The 25,508-nt window shown below is 30.7% G+C and overlaps 3 protein-coding genes across 25 annotated transcripts in view; 1 reads left to right on the top strand and 2 right to left on the bottom strand.

Annotated features, from left to right (window-relative positions):
- Window positions 1–25,508, bottom strand: part of LOC130900405 (ATP-binding cassette sub-family C member 10) — a 136,766-nt gene that overhangs the window by 102,277 nt on the left and 8,981 nt on the right. For 11 of the 23 annotated variants that reach the window (XR_009060162.1, XM_057810983.1, XM_057810977.1 and 8 more), the window contains 5 exons: window positions 13,537–13,637; window positions 13,145–13,345; window positions 12,613–13,061; window positions 9,590–9,845; window positions 5,992–6,237 (listed from right to left, as the gene is read on the bottom strand). Coding sequence is in view for 22 of the 23 variants with exons in the window: in XM_057810983.1 (XP_057666966.1) it covers window positions 5,992–6,237; window positions 9,590–9,845; window positions 12,613–13,061; window positions 13,145–13,325 (1,132 nt within the window). In the remaining variant the exon portion in view is untranslated. Of the gene's footprint in view, window positions 1–5,991; window positions 6,238–9,589; window positions 9,846–10,181; window positions 10,815–12,612; window positions 13,072–13,144; window positions 13,355–13,536; window positions 13,638–25,508 lie in introns of those variants that run through there. The other 12 variants (XM_057810973.1, XM_057810981.1, XM_057810982.1 and 9 more) reach the window with 6 other exon arrangements.
- Window positions 14,920–16,382, top strand: LOC130900422 (52 kDa repressor of the inhibitor of the protein kinase-like). The gene is made up of 3 exons (XM_057811037.1): window positions 14,920–15,043; window positions 15,310–15,505; window positions 15,647–16,382. Exons 1-3 carry the CDS (start codon window positions 14,963–14,965, stop codon window positions 15,898–15,900), a joined length of 531 nt encoding a protein of 176 aa, XP_057667020.1. The 5' UTR covers window positions 14,920–14,962; the 3' UTR covers window positions 15,901–16,382.
- LOC130900541 (zinc finger BED domain-containing protein 5-like) lies at window positions 23,603–23,920 on the bottom strand. The gene has a single exon (XM_057811236.1). The coding sequence runs from the start codon at window positions 23,918–23,920 to the stop codon at window positions 23,603–23,605; it is 318 nt and encodes a 105-aa protein (XP_057667219.1).

The raw sequence follows: 25,508 nt of genomic DNA, 5'->3' as shown, positions 1-25,508 counted from the left end.
AGCGTTAAGGGATCAAAATAATTTTCGGAAAACTTAGAGGTATCAACGGGCAAAACTCCAGTATTTTTGAATCCTAATACGATATTTTCTTTAGTCACACCTTCTTCCCAACAGTTCTACACATTTTTGTTGGTTAGTCGTCCTGATGATTCTCCCATTTTAGTTTTACTATTCTCCACTAATAATTTGTTCAATTTGAATTTGACTGGCCTGAATACGAATTTATCAAATGGTTGTATTCGTCATGTGACTGAGAAATCTAAATAATGACCGTCAAATAATAGAGATGTTGTGTTGGTACCTCCTATTTTAGTCTTACGGCTTTACTAATGATAAAAGTGCGATTCTACCATCCATCCGTTTTTAGATGCTAGATACAGCGTGCCGGGGAAGGCGTTCTTCTAACCTAACCTGCACAGCAGTCCCTTTGATCAGAATGGAGGGAGATATTCGCTATTCTAGCCAGAACTGTGGTAGGTTCTTTTCTTGAGCCTTCTGACACTTTTGATAATGTTTTTCCCTTCTTATCAATTGTTCGTACACTATAAGTGTAACTAAATAGAAAGTTAGCTTGGGTTGGGTCGTTTAACGACTTTTTCAAAGCTAGTTGTTTGAGTTTCTTATAAAAATTAGGATTAAAGGCAACTTCTCAATTTTTTGCAAAAGTTCGGGCTTTTTGGATGACAAATTTGGGTGTCTCACCATGAAGTCCAAATACCAATCGTGACCTCATGGTGTGAATTTTTTCATAATAATTTATTTGTTTAACAAGCTGCAAATCTCCTTTTCATCGCAGGGCAAGCTCATTCTAGATCGAACTACAAGACAATGTACTAAATTTTTTTCTATATCTATAGGCCGCTGCACTCATGGTGGTAATGGGATAACAGTTGCTTAATACGCTTGTATATAAGTTTTGTTATATTTAATACAGCATTGATAAGATCTTCTTCGTACTATTGATAATTTGGTCGTTTTATGATCTGCGATAATAAGAAGAAATCATAAAGAAATAAGATTGAGAATTGATATCATTTCCAAGAAATTCATTTTATGGAAATATTTGTTTGTGTATTAGTTAAATTCTTCATTCGACGAAAAATTCGAATTTCGTGATGGAGCTCTGCTGCTCACGGCTTTTTTATCTTCAATAGATATTTATGGAATACATAGTTACTTGCTCATATTTATAAAAATAATTAAAATGTCAATGCAACGAATAACAAATTTACAATAACAAAAAAATTAATCCTCCAACAGATAAATAATTAATTAACAGTTTTAAAAAAATCATTAACTTTTGCTTGTATCATATTCTTTCTAAATATACCATCCTCACTTTCACTGTTCATTTTATAAATATACGACATCCAAGAAGGCTGTATATCAGAAGCAAGTTTTTCAAGATCTCTGATGAGAGAAAGTGCTTTTTCGAATTTTACAGAGGCAGACACTTCTCATATCGTTATTGACCTAGGTAAGCCATTCATCGAAGATCTGAGATGTCTTTTGGATGATAATCTTTCAACTAATCAGGAATTTTTTTTTCCAATCACTTGCTTCTTCGAGATCAATACTTGCAGCCTCTCCACAAAGAACTCGAAATTCAATATTGTTTCTATCTAGAAAACGGTGGATCCATCCATTACTTGCTTGAAATTTTGTATTATTCAATCTAGTAGCAATTTATTTTGCTTTGCCTTGTAACATGGGTCCGGTTACAATAAAATCAGTTGCCCGGCATTTCGTGAAAAATTCCAAAACTGTTTGATTTATCTCGTCGTTCTCATTTTGACGCATCTTTCTTTTACGATCATCCGAGCAATTATCTTGCCAAAACTTTATAACGCTAACTCGTTTTTTGACAATATTGGTTACAGTAGCAGTTGCAATGCCAAAATTCTCATAAATTTTCCTGTAACTCATACTTCGGTCAACCAAGTATAACAGAATCAATATGATTAGACACAGGCCGTGAAGTGTAAACAAACCTTCGCGACTACTAGTTCGATTGTACTTCACGACGAGTATGTAATTACCTGTAAAAATATACAGATTTTTTCACACTTTCCAATTATATATGAACCATGTCGAAAAAAAACTCAATTTTTACGTGGATCAGCGACAATCGTTGTTATGCAGTACGACGAACGATTATAGACAGTGAAATATTGACATACGGAGAGTCAGCGTACGATACAACATCTCACACTACACTGTATACGATAGTGTATAATAATACGCATTCACACATGCGTGCGTGAGCTTCTCATCGTATTTATGAGCCAAATATTTGATAATACATCATAGTGAAAAGATTTGAATATAGTGATAGAAAGATTATGAAAATTTTGGCTGCGCTCAGCGTAATTACGGATTTGGTCATTTTTTATGGTAATTTGTAAAACTTTGAAAGGTCAAACGAATCATTTTTATGACGAAGAAATTGTACAACATACAAGTTGGGTTTCTCTCCTACCGTGCTGATATTTCTAAGTGTACAGTATGCAGGTACATTGGTTTGGTACTGTTTCAATTTATGTTTCTGGTTTTAAGTACCTAATCATTAGTTTTCTAAAATACCTTATCATTGAATTTTCATCTTGTTTCAGTCTTTTCAGTTGATTTTTAATTGTAGTTATCCATGCATGCGGGTTTTTTGTTTTTTTTTAATTATTATTTTATTTATGTCTTTTCAGTTAAGATTACGTATCCGGATTAATTCCTTGAATGAGTTTATGTCATGTGGTTGATTAAGCAATTTGTTAGGGTCAAGAGAACTAATAGCAAGTCCGGAGAGAGTCCACTCTGCTCAAAACAACGTAAGCTTGACCATTTGCAAAGTTTCTACTTAAATCTACAACTGCTCGGTCTAAAGTTGTGCCCTGTAATTTATACACCGTCACTGCCCAGCATAAAATTATGGGAAGCATTCGTCGCTCGATCTTGCGTTTTAGGATCCAATGAGATTTCTAACGGTGTATACTTTTGTGAGCTTTTCTAACTTTTCTGTCATAGTCGCGTTATATGCATCAACCAGTCTAGTTGTTGGGAAAATTCTGACAGCTTCTCCATCGTCAAATGCCCCTATCAACGGTACTCTGCGGTTTTCTATGATAGATAACTGCTGCATTGTAAATTCTCTGACGCGAAGACTGTTTAATATGTCCACAAAGTTGTATCTCCAGCTTGCCTCATATTTTGGGGTAACTCACAATAATGAAGATATTTAAATCGCACAAAACAATTATAAGTATAGTAACATAATTAGTTTGGTGGACTTAATCCACTCCACCTCTGAGCCCCTCATATATTTATCATCTATAGAGACTTCAATTCTTCACCTTTGGTTCCCATACTACTACTAGACAACACCGGGCTCAGACAAGTCGCTGATGTACTCCTAGGTTTAGCCGAAATATCCGGGGGGAGGCAGGAAGCCGAATATTTATTAAAAATTTTTTCACTTCTTATAAACTTGTAAATAACCTTACCGAAAAAGGTCTTGGAGGAACAGGGACATTAAGTGAAAATAAAGTAAATTATAAAGTCCTACCCCTGCGTACGCATTCATTTTCTCGTTAAGTAAGGGGTAAATTTGAAATAATTTCCGATGGAAAAATGAATTGATGGAATGACAATAATGTTGTTTTGAAAAATTGTGTTCATAGGGGAGGCATCAATTTGTGCAACCAATTCATATTCACATATAGGATTGGAATAAGGTCCAAAAAAGGTGGTGGCCTATTTTTCCTGAGCCTTATTTGTTTGCATGATCCAAGGATAGTTATTGAATAGATGATTAGGATTAAACACGGATCTTTTGCAATTCCAGGGGGGTTTGTTTTGTACATTCTGTAGCATTATGGAACAAGATCCTCTGGTCGTGGACCACGACCAGCTCGTACAGGAAAAGATGAGCTTAGTTTGGATCAGTTAGAATAGTTAGATCATTAGATTGTGAAAGGTTAATCTAAATATAAAGTATGTGTATCATGCAAAAATCCAACAATTTACTTCTGTAAGAAAATGAAATGTTTTACTCCATCCGGAATGTTTTTATGGGTACCATCAATCATAAAATATAAATTGTTGACGTTTAGAGATAAATTAGGTGAAATATATTAGTAAGAAACTTAGTGTGTAATTTAAACTATAGATTAATAAATTTTTATTAATAAAAATATTTTTGAGACTATTATCATTTTCCTAAATTAAATACTGATTATACTCAATTTGTTGCACTGAGGTTGCTTGGTAGAAGTGACTCCTCAAGTGACCAGAAGCAACTTTAGTTCCTTGGGCGTAACCCCATATTGATTATGATGAAATTTCGATTTTTATATTTGAGAACATTTTGAAGTAATATTAACAAAAAAAACATTTCAAAAAATTTATAAAAAAATTGGCATCAATGGGTTAATATTTATGTTGTACGTGATCTATTGATTAATATAATTAGGCAAAAATTTTGATAAATAAGCTTTTGGAACCATTGATGATATACATACTGAACACACTATTTCGACTACCACTACATCAACACAGTAAACAGTGTGTTCAATATGAATATCACCAACGTTTCCAAAAATTCCAACTTAATTGTGGTGACTCCACAAAACAGGTACCTAAAAATTAGTATTGAAATCAGATTGGTAAGTGCTGACATTTGGTTTCTTAAATCATGCCGTTGGGTTAAGTTTTTTTCCAGTCTTCCAAAGTTGACGTACGACTATGGTTTCAGATAGAGTTTGTGATTTGAGAGCAGAAAGAAATAGTTGGATCTAGAAAACATGTATCTGTACAGTAAATGGAGTAATCAAGTTAAAATGAGTTCAAAATTTAAGAAGAGGTTGTCTGAAATTGAAAGAAATTTAATGCAAGACAATTTCTTTCAGGCCTATTAACATTGTTAAAAATCCTTTCTTCCCAAACTTTTGACAGAAAAGAAATGTAATTGTTGAATAAGGTTTAGGGTTTTGCTGTTACTGGCGATGGAGATCTTGGCAAATTGCTTGAATATATTGAAAGTTCCATTCAGTGACTTCCTCATGATTCTAGGAATTTCGTCTGAAAGGCGCGCAGAAGTCAAATCTCGAAAAATATATCTATCATGGATGAAAACCCATCAGTCAGCAGTAAAGATTTGAATACTGTCAGGAGTTTTAGGGAAAAGGATTTTTCCTTTTACTTGAAAGCTGATGAAGAAAACAAGATGTTATAATGGACAGAAAGGACTATTTCGAGAGAATTGATAGCTTAATTGAAACAGGACCATACAACAAAATCTCAAAGATTTCTCTGAATAAAATAATCTCGAGTGAAAAAGAAACATTTAAAAATTGTGAGAACGTTGTCACCAGTACACTGAGGTACATATTCAAAGCTCTGTTGCCTTTCCAAAATTAACAATCAAGCAATGAGACCTAAAGTTCAACAATTTGTTCACCTAAGTTATCGAAGGAGTTTGAAAACCTACCCATGAAACCGAAAAGTTTTTCAGTGTAGAATTTGCTAGAATTTATCAACAAAGTGAAGAATACAGAAATTGAAAATGTGGTAATTTTTATCTTCTTTTTATCTCATTATTTTTTAGCGTGCAATCCTGCAAACCTTGGAAGTACCTTGGGGACTAAAAGATATCTAATAATTTGGAACCTGATATAAAAGAAAAAATTGAGTGAGTATTGGTGTACCGGTAGTGTAACAGTGTGTTTCAATAGAGGCATAAATAGATGAAAACGTCAATTTTGAAAAGAGATATAAAATCAAAACGAATTATCAACAAATATCTTTTAAAGACACTTGTGTGACCATATATACATTGACAGGATTTATTTCAAAATATGTTGCTTAAAAGTTTTTGCCATTCCTACATTTGTCAATTTGGTATGTCAAATTTTTCAAAATTAGAGAAGATGAAAAAAAAAATAGCACTATTCAAGTTTTCTATAGGCATAATATGTTTGTTTTAATATAAAAAATACTTACCAAAAGTGGTAGTAATAATGAGTCCTACAGCGTACATGTAACCCCATTTCATATCAACTGTCTTATTTTCAATGAAACTAACCAACTTATTTAATAACATTGGTCCAGCAAATCCACAACAATCGGCAGTCAACCTAAGAATACCAATGCTATAAAACTGCAAAGCATAGCACTTATGAAGTGCCCTCAATAAACTATAACTTGTTGATGCTGAAGAAATCTCAACTTCTCTTACAGCTTCTGGATCTAAAATTATTCATATAATTATTTCAAAATAAACAGTATTTAATAATTTTATGTACCAAAAAGGTGAATTAAAAAAACCCGCTTTATTAATTATAAGAGGCATGATATTTTGTTGATAATTTATTGCTTTAAGATTTGTTCAAATAACAAATCGATTTTAAATGAGATTTGACCTTTAAGCATGCACCAGTCTCATCAAGGAGTTTTTGATGGTTAAATGTTGAATAGTTTTTGAGAAGAATCAGTTGCACTTAATTCTTATGTAAAATAAAAGACATAAAATTTTTAAGTAACGATCGCTAAGGCTTAAAAACCTGGCACACCTTTTTTTGAATTCATCAAAAACTATAAATGTACCCAATATCTGATTAGCGCACTTAAAAAGCTCCCCATTTGAGATAAATTTTTAGATCATTTTTTGACTGCCTTAAAGAAAGTAAATAACTAAAACAAAGATAAATTAATTTCAAGCTGGATACCAACAACTTTTCAATGAAATTTTATTTAAAACTCGAGTAATCGATAAAAAAAGTTTCAGCAATTTTAAACCTATTCAAAACACATAATATGTAAAAAGCAGTTATGTAATGTCAACTACAGATTTATATTTGTTAGAAAAATGAAAACGAAGCTTATCTACTGAAGGTTGTTGCTCTTTGTGAAGGTCTATAGTTAACTAGTGGTGATAGTGGTAGTCTAGTATTTATCAGTGGTAACTTAACAGCTATAGGGAAATATCACCATAGTATAGATTAAACAAATTATTGGTAATTATTTAGAATTGAGGCTTCATGCCAAACTTACTTCAAAAATTTCTTCGCTCATATAGGGTTGTTTTTAGTGCTCCGAAAGTACTTTAAGTGGGGGAGATACATATTTTCCAACATAACTGTCACATCCTTAATACCTATAATATTAAATAAAAGAAATACTTACATGTTTCACGATGAGCTTTCAACCATTGACTTAACCTAACTTAACTTATCCTAACCTAACCTAACTTAAGCTAGCCTAAGCTCATGTGCTATTGCTCTAGATGACCGCGTATTCTGATATGATTTGATAACTATTGACATTCAATATGCATAAGATAATGAGTGGTATGATGAAAAATATGTGTCTCCCCCACCCTTAAAGTACCTCCGGAGCCCAAGAAAACAAGCCTATATGAGCGAAAAAATTTTTGGAGTAAGTTTGGGGTGGAGCCCCAATTCTATATAATTACCAAATTATTAATTGAAGTTTACTTTTTGGAGAGTTGAAATAAAAGAAATTGTCCAACTATACAAGTATCCCTGTAAAATCATGAAAATTTCTATGTTTGGTTTTTCGGATACGATCTTTTTAAGTAAAATATTTTCAAAGACTTCCGGTTATTAATTTTTCTGTAAAAAATTTTACCTTTGCAGATCCTTATATATTATTTTTTCATTTTATTTTGACCCGTTGATATAAGCACTAAAAAATAAAAAAGATTATGTATATTTGCTTTTAAAACATCATAATTATAGCAAATTTGTTACAAGAACATGTGCTTTCTTTACAGTATTCGATTCATTTTAAGCAAAAGTTAATCGAATTAAACCATTTGTGATAATAAGATAAACTACAAAATTTTATGGAAAACTAAAAGCCAAAAGAAAATAGTCTGAAGTTTTAAAGTGAATATTCAAAATTGCTCTCTTGAACTTTAATGCATCTTTCAACCCTTCATTTGTCGCACGGCTTATCATCATCTCAGAAAGGGAATTAAAGGAATTTCGAATTCTTAGCTCAAAATATTCTCTAGATGTTAAAGCTTGTGAGTTACCCTCTAGTTTTGTGTGACCCCATATAAAAAAATCTAAAGGCGTCATATCGGGAGAACGAGGGGCCCACCGAAAAGGAGCATTATTTGCTAACCACCTGTCTTCAAGTTTCTTTTCTTGAAATGTATCTATGACGATTGAATCGTGAGCAAGAGCACCGTCATGAATAAAAAAAAGTTTGTTTAATTCGTCTGGAGGCATGAGGTCTAAATAATTTTGTTTTAAATGTCTTAAAATACAAAAAGTATTTTTTACTTTATTAATTAAGGATAAATTGATTGATTGTGTTTCCTAACCATTTAAATTCCCATCGTAAAAATGAAATGTTATTATTTGATTATATCTAATAGCACAAAAGACATTGAACTGCCACCGATCTTGAAAAGCACGTTATTTGGTGAAATTGACTCCAATAATGGGAATTGTGTCTATTAAACAATCCATTTTTATGAATTTCGATTTGTCGCACCAAATCATGTTTTTTAAAAATCTTCGTCTTCCTGGCATTTTATTATTAAAAATTCAGCAAACTCTACTCGTTTAATAAAATCGGTTGGTTTTAAATGTTGACACTAATTGTAAGAATAGGGATGCAATTCATGTTTTCGTAAAATGACAGTTAAATAAGTGTCATTTATTACAAAGCCTATTAAAAGTATACATAAAAAATTAAAACTTGTTCAAAAATAATTTAAAACCTCAAATATCTTGGAAACCACTAAAACTTAGTAGTAGTAGTCAATACAATTTGTTTTGATTTGATTTTTTTTACTGACCTTGACAAGATAAAGGGAAATACTTTTTTTATTTCTTAGTGCTTGTATCAACGGGTCAAAATAAAATTTAGACCATACCTACATCTCTTAAAATATTTAGAAAACATTTAATATCTGGATAACGGTGAGGTTTAGGTATAGAAAAGTATACATAAATTTGTCTTATTTTTTACCCCTGAATGTAATGAAATTGAAAAAACCGGGTGATTCTATTTAAAAAAATAAAGAAATTTGATATATATGAAGTTAAACTTTGAATACTTTTTATACACACCCTGCATAAATGAAAAATGTTTCAACATAGATTCCAATACGTCTGACCTTGCTAAAAGTAAACGAATAGAAACCATTTTCATATCTTTAAGGGTATCCTCGTAAAAAATAATTTAAAAGGGTCTGCAAATTTTTACAAAAAAATTAATAACTCAGAAAGTATGCATTTTTCAAAAAATATTTTTAGAAAAAAGTATACTAAAATTTTAAGTAAATTTCAAAAATGTATTAATATACAAAGTGTTTCATTTAAAATAATATAGTTACTGTCGATTTCCGGTAGAACCGGAAGTTAGCCATATTTGAAAATATTTTAGTTATAAAGATTTTCACGATTTTACTATAAGGTTTTTGCCACATACAGATAATTTTAACTCGTCGTGGGACACCGTGTATAAGACAAAAATAGACTTTTTTCAGCTTCAGCAAACTGAACAAATTAAATATAAATACATCTATTTCTGTATAAATTATAAATAAGTTAAATTTGCTCACCATTTTCTAAATTTAAATAAGCTTGTAATTTATTAGTATTATAATCACTGTTGATTGATACTGGCAAATCATATAAATCCTCAGGACTAACAATTTTGTCCTCAGTGCCTTTTCTTATAAGAGAATAAACCCAAGAAAAGAATAAATAAGAGAACCAGTTAACATTTTCCATAGCCACTCCAAGATAACTTGGGTCACCTTCTTCAACAAAACGTATATACGCATTGCTAGTTATCAACGGCTGACGTTCTGGTGTCTGGAATAAAATATTGGACATAAAAAGTGATTTTTTTTATTCGTGATTTTGTAAAAGTCGCAATTTTCATTTAAAAAAATTTAAATACCTATTAATAATAAATGATATGACGATAGTGACTATTTCTAGAATACATCAGGGAGTCTATTAAAAATAAAACTAACATTGCTAATAAAATCATCAACTCTGTTGAAAAACCTGTCAAAATCTATACTTCAATGGAGACAGAGTTGTACAACCTTCAATTTCTATAATTAATATAACATAAAATTTATTGAAAGAAAATAACTTTCCTGGTTTTTTTGTATAAAAAGCAAGCACAAGAGTAGTGCCTACCATGTGGAGATGCCTGTAGATGTTGATCTTGCCCTTCTCCAATGAATAGTCCCAATAAATTGACGTTCTGTGTGTCTGCATGCAAACTGGGTGTTTATGAGCCACATCTACCTGTCAAGTAGGTTTTACAAATACTGTTCTAGATAGACCATACTAGATAGCTCAGAAGAGCATCTGCCTTGCTAGTATTGGTGAAGCAAAATAAAGTCAGCAATCTCTCTTCTATACTCTACGCTATCTCAGTTTCTGATCAAATCTTGATTGCCTATAAGTCGAATTGCTCTCTTCTGTATTGAATCGAGCATCCTTAGGGTATGCTTGGAAGTCGAGCAATACTCCAAAGGTGGACGAATCTAGGCCTTGTATAGGATTAGAAGCTGTTGTGGGGTATCGAAAGGTATAGTAGGGTATAGAGGCTTTTTGGCTTTGAAGAGGGGTCCAAGTTTTTGTGAAGCTGCTTCAACACCCAACAAACAAATGTCACCATCACCTTCAATTATAATTTAAAATAAAATATTTAACAGTTTAGAGATATAATACTTGATTGTTATTCTTGTTGTATGTACTAACCATTAAAATATATATTTAGTTACTCTACTTATATTATTCAACTTTGTGCAGTTGTGAAAAAGGTATAGTGAGTAATTTGTGTATTTAAACACTAGTGAGAAAAGTTGAAGTTGAACTTGTTGTATTAATGTATGTAATTAGGGTGTTATTTACATTGGGACCCAAAGGATCTATTGTATATATTGAATTAGAAAGTTCAGAGTGTGTCGTCTTCTATTTCATATGCTTCAGAGTGTAATGCTCTGGAGCTCCATAGACCCTCACGCTTCGAAAGATTGTGAATAGAGGTTTCGTTAACAGTATTTGTAGATTGTTCTTGCCTATGCTGATACATTCAACAAATCATTCCTGATTATAAATTTCCATGAGTCTTTTCCTGTTTGAACCCATATAGAATTTTCCTATCCATTTTTTTATCTTTTATCCATATCTACATTATTTATGAGTATTTTCTGTATTATTCTTTAGTTAGTTCAGTCTTATAAAGGGTTTATCTTCTTCTATTTTAGCGTGACTGTCAGCTATTTCGTTTCATACCACTCCAGTGTGTCTCAGAATCTTCATTCTCCTTACCCAACTCATTTAGTTCATCCAGACATTCCTCCTGTTTGTGATAATTGTTTTCTAGATTGGACTGGACCCATTTTTCTTTCTTTTACAGTATTTGGTTGTGTGCTTGTACATTCCTATTGCAGCATCGTTCCCCACTTGTTGCACAGTATACTATTTCTACTCTTGACCCCAATTTTTTTTCATTGTCCTAAATTTGCCTGTACATTTCAAAACATAATGAATTAATCCATTAGTATCTAATTTTTCTCTCTAATACATATGCAATTTTCTTTTACTTTCATTTGTAATTTATGTATTTCAAATCCATGTAATCAGATAATCAAAAGAAGAAATTCTACTGAAGATGGATAATCAGAGTGCACAAGCATAAAAACATGGAGAAATACAAACAAATGAATAGAGAAATAAGAAAGAAAATTTGAATAGAAAAAGGAGAGCGGATGAAAGAAACGTATATACGGAAAACATCTACTAATGATACGCCCTGAATATTCGACAAGAGATAATCAAAGCAATTAAACTGATAAAAACGGAAAAGCAACGGGTCCTGACGAAATCCACATAGAAATTACCTCTATATTTATTCCCCTCCCTAAGAAATCAAAAACCAAGAAATGTGATGAATTCAGGCTGACAAGCTGACAATGAGCCAAGTGCTTAAAATCCTACAACCCAGAATCTACCATAAATGTGAAGCTGATCAAAGTGATACCCAATTTGGTTTACACAAAGGTCTAGGAACAAGGGAAGCACTAGCCAGCTTGTTGATACTATTTCAGAAGTGTCGAGACAGGAGGAAAAATGTCTACGTCTGTTTCATAGAATAAGAGAAAGCCTTTGATCAAGTTAATCATACCGTCCTTCTGACATCACAACAGAAAAATGGGTTAGATAAACAAGACATCGAGTTTATTAGAAATCTAGTGTTTAGACATATGGGAAAGGAAAATGAGTTAGTTACAACAATAAAGAGAAGAATTACCGCTTATCTGGGCCAAATATACATTAACAACAAGTATGATATACTGAAATTAATAGTAGAAGGAAAAACCAAAGGAAAACGTGGACTTGGTCGCAGACAACATTTGTGGTTGAAAAAAATACACAATCCTGAAATAAGTATGCTGAAATTATCGCCAGCCTTCATTAAATGGAGATTTCACCTGAAGAAGAAAAATCATATTGAAACATTTAACTATTATTAATTAAAAAAAAACCTATACAGATAATTCTATTTACTAATTAGGAAACATTTTGAAATAATCATTATACACCATTATACACCTACCTCTGAGTATTGGTCTAATTCACTTAAGCTTACAGAGCCTTCAGAACCAGGTATTAATGTTATGGCATATAGAAATTGTAATATGAGGTAACATATGCTAATCACAAATGACAATTTTGTAGTCTCATTTGGATGTAATAAATATTCCAGATATTGACTTCTTGTTGATACTACAGTTAAAGCAAAGATAAGGGACCATATAATACACATAAATGTTGGACCTCTCGGATTATTTCCTAATCGCTTTCTCAAACCCAATGTGTAAAGAAAATGTGAGCACCATGATATAGCTTGGACTGCACAAAGTAAAAACGCGGCGTTTTCTTTATTTTCTTCTTTAGAATGAATACTATTGTATATTTGTAATATCGGAGTGAACAATAAAATGAGACTGATTATACTTCTAGCTAAAATTGCAATTTTTTGAAATTTAGTCCTCCTTACGAAACCTAAAAAAATCTATTATCACATTTAAGCTATGGTAAAATATGAATAATGGCAACGAAATTACTGTCTGAAATTTGATGTTTACCTATTTGGACTCCAAAATAATAGGAAGAACAAACAGCTAATAAGGTTAGTACTGGTATATGAAAACATAGTTGTTGAAAACAAAGTCCAAAATCATGACGATCTTGAGACCATATTTGAAATTCCTCAGTGCCACAAAGGCTAGTCCAGCTCCATTTGGAAGTTAACTGATTATTTGTCATGTTTTCTGTTCATACAGCATCTAAAAAAACTTGAGTAAAATGATTACCTTAACGTATAACATTTCTTTTAGGGCTTGAAAATGAGAATATTAATACATAATTAAATAATATATAAAATTAAAGATGTGATTTTATGTTTTGAAAGAGCAAAATATTTTATATTATTAATTATAAGTAAAGTAAAATGTGATTTTGATGAATAATAACTTACTTGGAATTCCTATGAAATTATTCTAATTCAAATTAATCACTCTTATAAATACAAAATTTGATTCTTGTTTTTACTTTTCTGTCATCTTGTGGTTCATCGAACTAAAACAAAGTTCGGTTTATGTGGATTCGGTGTACCATATAGTTCATATTACACTGGGCATAATAAGTAATAAAATGAAAAATATTAGTTTTTCTCTTCTCTTTAGCAGCCCGTTGAAATGAATTTTTGATTATTTATTTGAATGCCACAGATAAACTTTTCCTCGGATCTTGACCATATATGTAATACATAAGTATTTGTATATCTTTTATCTATGAACCGAACTGTGTGGTATATTTAAAAGGGATGGGTAAATAAAAATAATATATCGATAAATATCGTATAGATATTTTTCAATTTCGATTTATGCAGAATAAAAAATATCGATATCTTGATTTATCGAAATTTTTACTTCAAAGTGCGATTACGATAGTTTAAAAATCAACACCTTTTTATAGGATTTATGAGACATACATCAACATCACGATCATCATTGTCTATTGATGCAGCAACTTCAGTTCTTGTTCCAAAATTTTTATAATGCTTTATTTTTAGATAAGTGGCTTAATTTGTATTAGATCCATACTTTCATATTCTTTACAGCATAAATTACAAGAAACAAGTTGATTGCTTCCTTTTTTTGGTAAAAAATTTCACACCGTAAACATTTTCAAGCTGAACTATAACAGTACTACGTCACGTAAAGTAACTTGTCGCCAATAAACTGTCACTTATGTATGTACAGTACACACACAACCTAATATATTAACATTAACTGTGGTTATATTTAGAGGTATCACTTATAGTAGAGCTCGCACGTTCTTGTTTACCCTTAAATGTATACTTACTTGTATATTCAATTAATTTATTAATATATACTTAAAAAGGGTAAAATAGTACGACAGTACAGTGGAATAATACGATAAAAAATCAACGATATTTATCGATTGTTTTTTGAAAAAATATCGACAGTTTAATATATCGATATTTTATGCTCCACCCTAATATTTGATATGGTAGACTTGATAAAATCAGCTGATCATAACAGACAGTGAAGCATGCTATGGTAACTTTAATGAGCGTGAAAGTTCACTACATATTCTTATTTCCTAAACTCATCAGAGGGCGCAACACAGCTCCGCGATTGCGCATGGTATCATAGATAAAGGATAGTGGGTGCATGGTATACAATTATTTATCGATCTATCAGCTGAGAGGTAGAGCAACAAGTTTATTATTTCGTTATTACTATTGTGGTTATTATTGGTGTTTAGTAAATTGGATAGTTTGATTTGAGCGTTTATAGTTTTGTGTTATTCTTTCATTATTCGGATTCCGCCATTTTTTTGTGATTTTAAGCTTATTGATTAAGAACTTTTTCAACATGGTTTTTAACTGTTGCGTTAATGGCTGTAACAATTATAACAAGGATGCCCAAATGCATATTTTTCCAAAAGATCAAATAGTAAGTAAAAAAATATGCCATTAACTTTATCCTAACGTGCATGTCATACATTCTTGCCCATGCCAGGGTTTATATTTTGGAGAAATTTTATGTGGCCTGAAGTTAACAATAACAATGGTTAACAAAAACGGCATAACATCTGGCATGCCTATTTTTGCTTATATTTAAAGGTGTGAAAAATTAAGTCAACATAATGTTATATAGGTATATATAGTAATAATAGTTCACAGAAGACAGGAAAACTAACAAATAAAATTTTGTTGTAGCTGTATGATATTTGGATTAATGCAATTGGCCGAGAAGACTTAAAGGTGAAGCCTATGGAAAGAGTCCGAAAGTCGTACCGTATTTGTACTATTCACTTTAGTGCAGAAGCCCGCTATGTTGGAACCAGAAATAAATCGACCTTAAAACAGGATGCAATTCCTTCTCTATTTCTTAATGCTTCTAACAGGAAAGAAGGTGAGTTTAATCAATTTCCAAATCTATTAATTATAAATTTTTATCTTTTCTTTTCTCTTTCTCATGGATATCAGTGAAGCAGTAATACTAATAATAACTATAAGTATTTACGATAAATGAAAGAAATATGTCTTTTTACAGTTTCTTCTGCCAAAATGGTTAAACTACGCTCAAAGCATAGTTTATCAGAGCAAATAGGTTCACCTGAAGTAGAAACAGTTAACATCTCCATACCATCAACTTCAAAATTGATTTGTGAAGAAGTTTTACCAGTTTCTTCATCTAAACTTATTACACCAGAACAAAATATGCAATCCCAGGTCATGATGTGTACTCCAACAAAAATTTCAAATAAGTTTTTTTGTAAAATAAATGATAAAAGATATATAGATTAAACAAAAACCATTTTTAATTTTTAGGAAATTTGATTTTTAATAAATAATGCTTCATAAAATACCTTACTTTTGGCATAATCAGATTTTAAAAATGGTTAGTTTTTTTATGTTTCAGTATGTAATTTTTAGTCCATTATATACTGTGTTTGTAATATGTGAGTTTAATATTTTTTATTTTCAGGTTTAAACAAATCCACAAGATTGCTTTCTAGCATCGGTGTAAGAAAAGCTGAAAATATATGCTGCACAAAAATTTGAAAAGCAATTAAAATATTCAAAAAAAAATGAAAAATCTCAAATATTTGAATATAATTTAAGTACCTATCTAGTTATATACTTAGTGTTAATAAAAATATATTGTAGGGAAAGTATTTTATTTTTGCTTTTCGTAATCCAAATAACCTGAACATTGATTTGAACTGAAAATTTTAAACATTCCGCCAAATCTTTAGTCGTTGCTGTTTCCTAAACCCGCAAGGTGGCGCTAGTCGCAATGTTCAAATATAATGTGAACAGTTTCCTATCTATCCCACTATCCTTTATCTATGCAGTGAAGGTTAGATACTAAGTGAAATATTATGTACCTAATTAGACAATTATTTTTAGATTCTCAAATAATATATAGCCTTGTGTGTCTTAGTTTCACGTTATAATACATGATAAAATAAAATTCTTAATTGGTTTCATAATTTACACACAATTGCAATGGTTTAAAAAACAATTAAATCTTATCAAATTTTATAATGTTAATTTATTACAAAATATGGAAAGTAAAGATATAAAAGCCTCCTTTAATACTTTTCCTTCGAAAACTATCTTCAAATACAGCATGAACAGTTATAACTACTTTAGACCAGTTATGAATTGGTCAGGATTAGAAATTTTTTTATTAAAAATTCCAGTTTTTCATTAGTGTATCAGTCAGTCAGTAGTCAGTCCAGCTAGTCCTCACGCATAGCTCTTTACTATGAAGCAGACGACTGGGAGAATATTTTCTAATGTTTTTTGAGAAAATAAACTTGTACTACTATCAAATCATTCATAGCTGGCAATCATTGAGAAATAATAATAATAAGCTTTTAGTATTAAAACAAAAATTTACAATAACGGGACTTGAAAGCGAAATTAAATAAGATGTTTGCTACCCCATTTTCAAAACAATAGTGTACAGTGTTCTTTTATGACAAGCCTTTAAAAAAGTTTTGCTGAATTAGCTTCTGAAGTTCCACTGAAGTTAAAATTACATTTGGGTGGTATAAGCCTGATGTAGGGTGAGGATGAGGCAAACCAAAGACTCGTTTCTAGCTTTGTTTTGCAGAAATTGAGGTATGAAAGGTGGGAATGGATAAATGAGTAGTATAATGTTAGTAAGTGTTTTGGAAGAAAAAATGGTGGAGGCTCTCCCAAGCATTTCAACTGTCGGTGCTATCTTCCTGCAGATACTGTCTATATGTGATTCCCATCAAAGTTTGTAGTCTATAAGAAGGCCCAGACCTGCTTAGTTCTCGCTAGTGGGATTGATCTAAAACTAAGTTCAAAATAATCCCAGGTTGATGTATTTGGTGTATATTTAATGTCAGTTTAAGGTAGTTAAACCCACCTGAGACTAGTTACAGATCACTCTTCATACACCTTTTTGTTTCTTCAGCTGTTTGTGTGAAGTATGTTAGTAATGTATCATCTGAATACAAGCTTATCCTCCCATGTAGAGGTAAAATTGCCAAGTAATTTACATAAACCAGGAACAGAGTTGGTTGTATTATCGAGCCCTGAGGTATTCCACACATGCACATCTTTGTTAGGCTATTTTGATTATTGTAGCTTACATACTGGTACCTGTGTTCAAGGTAATTCCGGAACCAATTCCATACAAATCCTCTAACCCCCAGTCGATTCCGGATATCCAAGAGCATATTCCAGTCCACAGTGTTGAACGCTTTCTTAACACTTTCACTGCCATGAGCTCATGGAGATGTCAACCTGTGTGCCATGCAGTGATTACCAAAATATGAATTTTAAGTTATGTTATATGGTTTTGTTTATACAAATAGACTAATGTACAACAATTTTTTTTGTATAAATTGACAAAAAAATTGTTCGAGCCGTGTTCAAGGCACTCAGTATATCTAATGGAATGTGCCACCGACACGCCTAACGTGTCCTTCACAGTTTTTCAATAAAATAATAAAAACACTTGGAATTATGAATTATAGGTATATTTGAACAATCAAGGATAATAATAAAATATAAAATATTCCATAAAATCTACAACTGTTCGTGGTAAAGTCTAAAACAGGGTGTTATACACAATCCCGGTTCTCCAGGACATTGAGGACAAAAATATAGTGATGCTTTTCGCACACTCCGGGTTTGCCAGCAGTTCTTACATCTGCGCCTTTTTGTATTATCCTTTGCGTCTTTTGGGCAATGGAGATTTAGCTTCTTTGGTGCATAATGCATAATATATGCATTTATCAACATAATTTGAATTATGTGAATACCAGCGAAGTGATAACTGTAATAACTAATGATCTGATCACAATGATCACTCTGATCTGATCACTCTTAAACTGATTATATTCGTTAATTATCTGTGGTTTCAGTTGCTCCCTACCTCTTTTGGAAACAGTTGGTACCAAGTCGCTTCCAAATTCCGTAGAAATTGGGAAAACCTCCCTGCGATCTTTCCACTTATACAGGGTGATTCATTAAGAATGTCCAATCTCTGAACTGTAGATTCTAGACCTCAAAATATGATGATTCTGCTCAACATGCCCTATGCAAATATTGCTAGTTTCCGAGATACGGGGTGTTCAAAGTTTAAATTTAAATTTTTATTTTCGCAATAATTTTTTATTTGATATTTATTTTAATTTCTCTTTGAAAATTGGCAATTTTACGTTTTTTTGCATAAGGAATCATAATTTTCACTCTAATTTAACATTGCTAATAGAGGGCGTTAGTTACACTTATTTGTGTTAATTAAATCAAAGTAAACTTTTTTTGAGCTAAACTTACAACTAAAATAAAAAAATATTAAAAAGCGTTAAATTAATAAATTTAAAATAAATTTGCTCCTAAAAAATTCAATAAATTTTAATTTTTTCATAAAAAATTTTTATTATTCCTTAAATATGTAACAATAACAAATTTGTGAACAAAAATAAAAAACTTCGAAGCAAATTCTCAAAATGCCCACCATTTTCTTCAATACACTTTATGATCCGCTTTCGTAAAGATCTCTTAATATCAAATAATCCTTGTCTATTATTTTTAATTACATCCACGGCTTCTTCTATTTTCCGTCGCAGTTGTGGAAGAGAAGTAATTTTTTCTTTGTAAACTAATGCCTTCATTTGCGACCAAATTCAAAAATCCAAAGGATTGAAATCAGGGCCTCTTGGTGGCCAAGCAAACTCACTTCCACGACCAATCCATCGATGCGGGAACTGTTCGTTTAAGTATTGACGAACTTGTAAAGAATAATGTGGTGGTGCTCCGTCGTGCAAAAACTACATATTTTGTCTTAAAGCGAGAGGTATTTGCTCTAGTAATTCGTGTAAATGTTCTTGAAGAAAATCTAAATAAGGAGGTCCATTTAAATTGGTTGGCAGTTCAAAAGGAACTATTAAATACCCACATATTACACTACACCAAATGTTAACCTTAAACTCGAGCTGAAAATGTGTTTCCCTCATAGCATGTGGATTTTCAGAATCCCACAAATGATTATTTTTATAATTAAATATTCCTCGTCTGGGTTTTTTATTTTTGTTTACAAATTTGTTATTGTTAAATATTTAAGGAATAATAAATTTTTTTTTATAGAATTTGTAGAATTTAACGCTTTTTAATATTTTTTATTATTTTAGTTGTAAGTTTAGCTCAAAAAAAGTTTACTTCGAACAACTACCTGACGAAAAACAATCTGAGAATGTGTTAACAGTAGGAGTCATATTATCTATAGGCAGTAGTACTCAAAAAATTCTTAAAAATTGTTAAATAATCATTTAATAATTACATTATCATCAATTTAATTTTTCTCAAAATACTTGCTAATAATATGATATATTCCAATCCTCAACTTTTATTCAAATGAATTTTGACTAGGATTACAATATAGAACATTCAATTAGGTACAAAGGATATCACTATGTGTTGTGACTATTAATCCATCTACAATAAATACTCTCTAGTGATTATGCATAATTCCTTTAATTATATTCTATTTGCGAATGAATAAGGATGTTGGCATTCCTATCCTCTACTGTTTTATCGTTATCGTCGACCGATACCAAATTTGTTTAGACGTTGATTCGGGTACTGCATTCAATCAACGGTTTCGACTAAAATTTTTTTCTCGATTGTACTTCCCGGTGAAAGGGCGAAGACGTTCTTTGTCGCACACTAACCCTCTTTGTTTATCGTTCGCGCATCTCAGAGGCAAAGCTATGTTGGTCGATCTGTAGTGCTTACACTGTTCATTGAGTTAGATTGCAGGTGGTTGTACAGTAGCTTCGACTCTGTTGTGGGTTTTAGGCAGTCAATATTAAAATCACCAATGATAAGTGTTCTTTTGTTATCTGATGATATGTTGTAAAGGGACTTTTCATAAATTACGTAACGCTGAAATTTTAAAATTTCTTGGCCTGTCTGTAACGCTACCGAAACAATCGTACTCTACCCTGTCTGTCTATCTAGGATAACGTAACAACCTCTCGAAAAAGAAAACGAGTTATATACACCATAAAAAAGCTATTTAAAAACGATACTTTGCTTATACATGTTTATTTAACTTAAATATTGCAAGCTAAATTATCTAATGTCATATTATATGGCTGTTAAGATTATATTTGCTCTGATACATTCTTTGTCTTATTAAAAATAAATAAATTTTAAAATTTGGATTATTAAACATGTCTTTGAATTATATTAAGTTATACACTCATTTTAGATTAATCTGTACAATTATAAAAATCGTATCCTCGATAAAATGTGAAAATCACCTCTTACTCCAATAAATTGAAAACTAATGAATTAAAGCTGTAGTTATGTTGAAATATAATTAATGTTCATTGTTTTGTATTGAGACTATATTTTGATATCTTACAGCTCACCTACCCTTTAAAACAAACCCTCATACAAAGATTATTTAAAAAATGTGGTAAAAAATATGATTTTTTTTTATTCTGGATCGTAATAGGAGAATTTTTTTTCTTTAAGTATCAGAAATCTGACTCTCAATATTTTTAATAATGCAACCATCAAAAATCACCCCTCAGAATGGAAAAAAATGCCAATTACTAAATGGAAGCAGTTATTGGGCTCATTATGTTGTTTTTTACAATGTGAGTGATATTTCTATTTTTTATATGTAACTACCCTAATACAGTTATTTAAAGAACTGCTGAAAGTATGAAATCATTATTTTCGATTTTGAGTAGAAAAAATATATATAATTTAAATATAACAAACCTGATACATAAGTTTTTAATTTAATTAAAGAAAAATTTTTTTGAAAGCTTAAAGTGATGGATTTCGTTAAGAAAATGAAAAAGAATTGTTGCTTCTGATTTAATGAAATATTTCTACAATTTTTTACCCCCTATATATATATATATACATATATATATTATATATATTATATGTGTATATATATATATACATAAAAATATATATAATTTAAATATAACAAACCTGATACATAAGTTTTTAATTTAATTAAGGAAAAATTTTTTTGAGAGCTTAAAGTGATGGATTTCGTTAAGAAAATGATTTAATGAAATATTTCTACAATTTTTTACCCTCTATAAATATCAATGAATATATATATATATATATATATATATATATATATATATATATATATATATATATATATATATATATATATATATATATATATATTATTTTTTTACATGCATTTATACATTTGGGAGTCCAGATATATAAATACAAAGGAGATGTATAAAAAAATAAATATTCCAAAAAGATCAAAACGTTTCGTGATTTTCCAGCATTATCTATCAATGTATTCAGTTTTTTAATAATAACTCGGCTTCCTTTTAAGCTTTTTGAGAGTTAAAACCCTTCTATGCCGTTTTCTTCAGAGAATTAATTAATTAATAATAAAAAAGACTCTTCTTTAGCATTGAAATCAATATTTTAAACGCTTATATCTCGTTTACTTTTCAAGCTACATGAGTTTAAAAACAAGCAAAATTTTGATCAAATAGTTTTTTAGATATTTTGAAAAAATAACGTTTTTTTTTAATCGAAAAAAAAAAATTCACATTGGCAACTTCTTTCAAAATATACGTGTTCCAAACCGTCCAATTTTTTCATTGTTTTATTTTAGATCGTATTTTTAAAAAATCTTCAATCCTACGATGATGATTTTTTTAACTTACAAATTTTTTATTTATTTTTTTAATAATAGAGATAAACAAAAGTACTTTTCGATCCAAGGAAAATTAATTAATAATCAAGTGTTTTTAATAATAATAATAGACATTTTAACTTATTCCTAAAAAAATAAAATAAAAAGAAATATCAATACATAATTATGTTACCTAAGTCTTTTAAATTTTAAATGCAAGTCATACAGTTTCAATGAGAACTTTGTGCTTGAATACATTTTGAATGATCTTCAAACCTCGTTTGAATGCTTGTCAAGGAGCACCTTATATCTATTTCAGGATTTAACTTGTTCCGGTAATTGTTTTTGATTACACACAGAGCCGAAAAACCAGCCTCACACATATATGTTGTTGAAAAGGGCAATGATACTTTTAGGGCTTCTTTAACAATTATTGGCTTTTCGGTTTTTAATTTTAACTAGAAAGCACATTAAGATTCAGTGTTTTTGTAGAAATTGTATCGAAGTGCTTGGTCACTTTGTATTTCTATTAATTGATTAATATTAACAAATTCCTCATGCAAATCACTTACATAAGAATTAAATGGCATTCGAACCCAATTATATTTGAAAACATCGTCTGCAGGGAAATATCGATCAAAGTCTGCTATTAGTTTTTCCAAATGATTAATAATAATTTTCTGTATTTCAAAATCTGTGATATCAATATTATTGTCTTCAACAAGACAAATTAATAGTCGGGAATGAAACAAGTTTCTTTACTTCAACCTTATTTCTCCATAATTTGAGTTTATTTTTAAAACATGTAATTTTTTCAGTTAATTCAATAATAGTATGATTACGTCATTGCATAGACGTATTTAGATTATTTATTTCAAATAAAATATCTGACAAATAAACAACTTGAGTAATCCACTTCAACTCGGAGAATTTAGATGCTAATGGGTGTTTCTTTTCTCTCAAAAAAATTCGACTTCTGTCCGCAATGATAATACTCTTTGAACAACTTTGCCCCGGGTAGCCATCTAACTTCAAAATAATATAATAAATGTTCGTATTCTGCACCAAATTCGAAACACAGTTCGCGGAAAATTCTACAGTTAAGAGCTTTTGATTTGATAAAATTGACTACCGCAACAATTTCATCCAAAACGATACATAATTCGGGTGATAATTTTTTTGAAGCAAGATTTTGTCTATGTAACAAACAATGAATCGATATAATTTGTGGATTCATTTGTTTTGCTCTCGTCGAAAATCCGTTTTGAGATGCTGTCATGGCAGCTGCACCGTCGGTGCAAATACTGAAACACTGATTCCAATTTAATCCTTAAAAAACGAATCGACCATAAGAAAAATATCTTCACTTCTAGTTGTTGTGGACATTGGTTTGAAAAATAAAATGTCCTCCTGTATATCTGTTAAACCTGAATACCGAACGTAAACCATGAGTTGAGCATCTTTACTTACATCTGTCGTTTCATCCGGTTGAATACTAAATAAACCAGCAATTTTTATAGCAGAAATAAGTTGATTCTTAATATCAAATGACATATCATTAATTCGTAAAGGAATTGTATTTGATAATGGTATCTTTTGTAATTTTTTTGAACTTTCATCTTCGCACATGATAGGTGCCATGTCAATGGCAGCAGGTTTTATAAGTTATTCAACAATATTATGGGGTTTCTTTTGTTTTTCAATATGCCAAGTCACATAAAAAGAAGCAAGTGTAGCTTGTTTAGCAGAATTTATAAAACCACATCCAAACGCTGTCTTTTTAAATGGGCTTCTTTTCTTTCAAAGAAAGTACGATCTTTTCCCTCAAAGGAAAAATTTTTCTGTTTTGCATCAAAATGTCTTTTAAGTTTGTTCGGTTTCATCGATTCATTACTTAATATTTCACTGCACAACACGCATCGCGGCTTGTTCACTCCTCGATCATAAATGCAAGTAAAACCTAATTCTAAAAATGCTTCCTTGTATTCACGTTTTGCCATTATTAGGGTGATCACTCTACTATTATAATAATAATAATTGCTTGTCTTCACGTTTACTGAGTCTGCGCGCATGCAATGCAATGGCGTGTGTATTATTTTTACCAACACCTCCTAGAAGAGCTTCAGGACAGGAATTGGACGTCACTTCCGGAAGGCCATTCGCGAAGAGCGGTAAAACCGAAACATTGTATTAGGGAATAACTCTTCTAGGAGGTGTTGGTATTACTTATTATTTGGTGTATTACTAACTTTTTTGGTTCGACTCAGCGCGACCCAAGAAATATGCTTCGCGACTCAATAGGTTAAGAACCGCTGCTTTAAGACACTATGTATATACTTTATAATTTTTCTACGATATATCTTCGTTTTTCGAATTAGTACTTTCATTAGTGATTACAAGTACATGAAAATTTTTCTTAATTGAAAAACGTAGAACTTAGAACAATGTTACTGAAATTTATTTCAAGTTTCATAAGAATAGCTGCATATAAATCAAAACATTAGTGTTATCTTGGTTAGGGTCCTCATCCCCAAATTAGACAAACGATGTCAGAAAATTTTCTATTAAACGTTATTTTTCTCATGAATATCAAAAATAAATTCGAAGTGTGAAGTAAATAAGAAATTCTTCTAACAAAGATAAAGACATCTAAAAAGGTGCTGCACGGTCAATTTTCGTTATCAGTAATAAACCCTCAACATGTATAGTTATCATGGTATTACCATCGATTATTTATGTAGAATACTGTGATTTTAAAATTTCTCATAGTATAGGGTGGTTCTTATCTCTCTAAGAATTCTGTTGAACGTAATCTCATAAATATTAAAAAAAATATATTCGAAACAAACAATTCTTGGAACAAAGACATCGTGAAGGGCTGCAGGGTCATTTTTCGTTATCGGTATTAAACCCTCGATATAATGTAAACAAACTATTCTACAAACTGATAAAAAGGGTTCCAAAACTGCACCGCTTGTGTTGTTTTTCAAATATATTATACCTTTTATAAATTCTCGATATGTGAATTATAATTAATCATAATCAAAGTCATAAAATATAGATACTAGATTTTAATATGTCAAATTTTGAATTATACAGAGTGATAACCAGGCGATGACATATATCATCACATATTTTGAAGCTTGTGTAACTACAAGAAAGTTGTAAATTCAGAATTAGATACTTTTATATACGTATTGTTTTCAAATGATTCCTTTAAATTAAAGTT

This window comes from Diorhabda carinulata, chromosome X (genome assembly GCF_026250575.1).
Source record: "Diorhabda carinulata isolate Delta chromosome X, icDioCari1.1, whole genome shotgun sequence".
Taxonomy (NCBI): Eukaryota; Metazoa; Arthropoda; class Insecta; order Coleoptera; family Chrysomelidae; genus Diorhabda; species Diorhabda carinulata.
The sequence above is the reverse complement of the archived record's forward strand: the minus strand, read 5'-3'. Positions and strand labels throughout refer to the sequence as shown.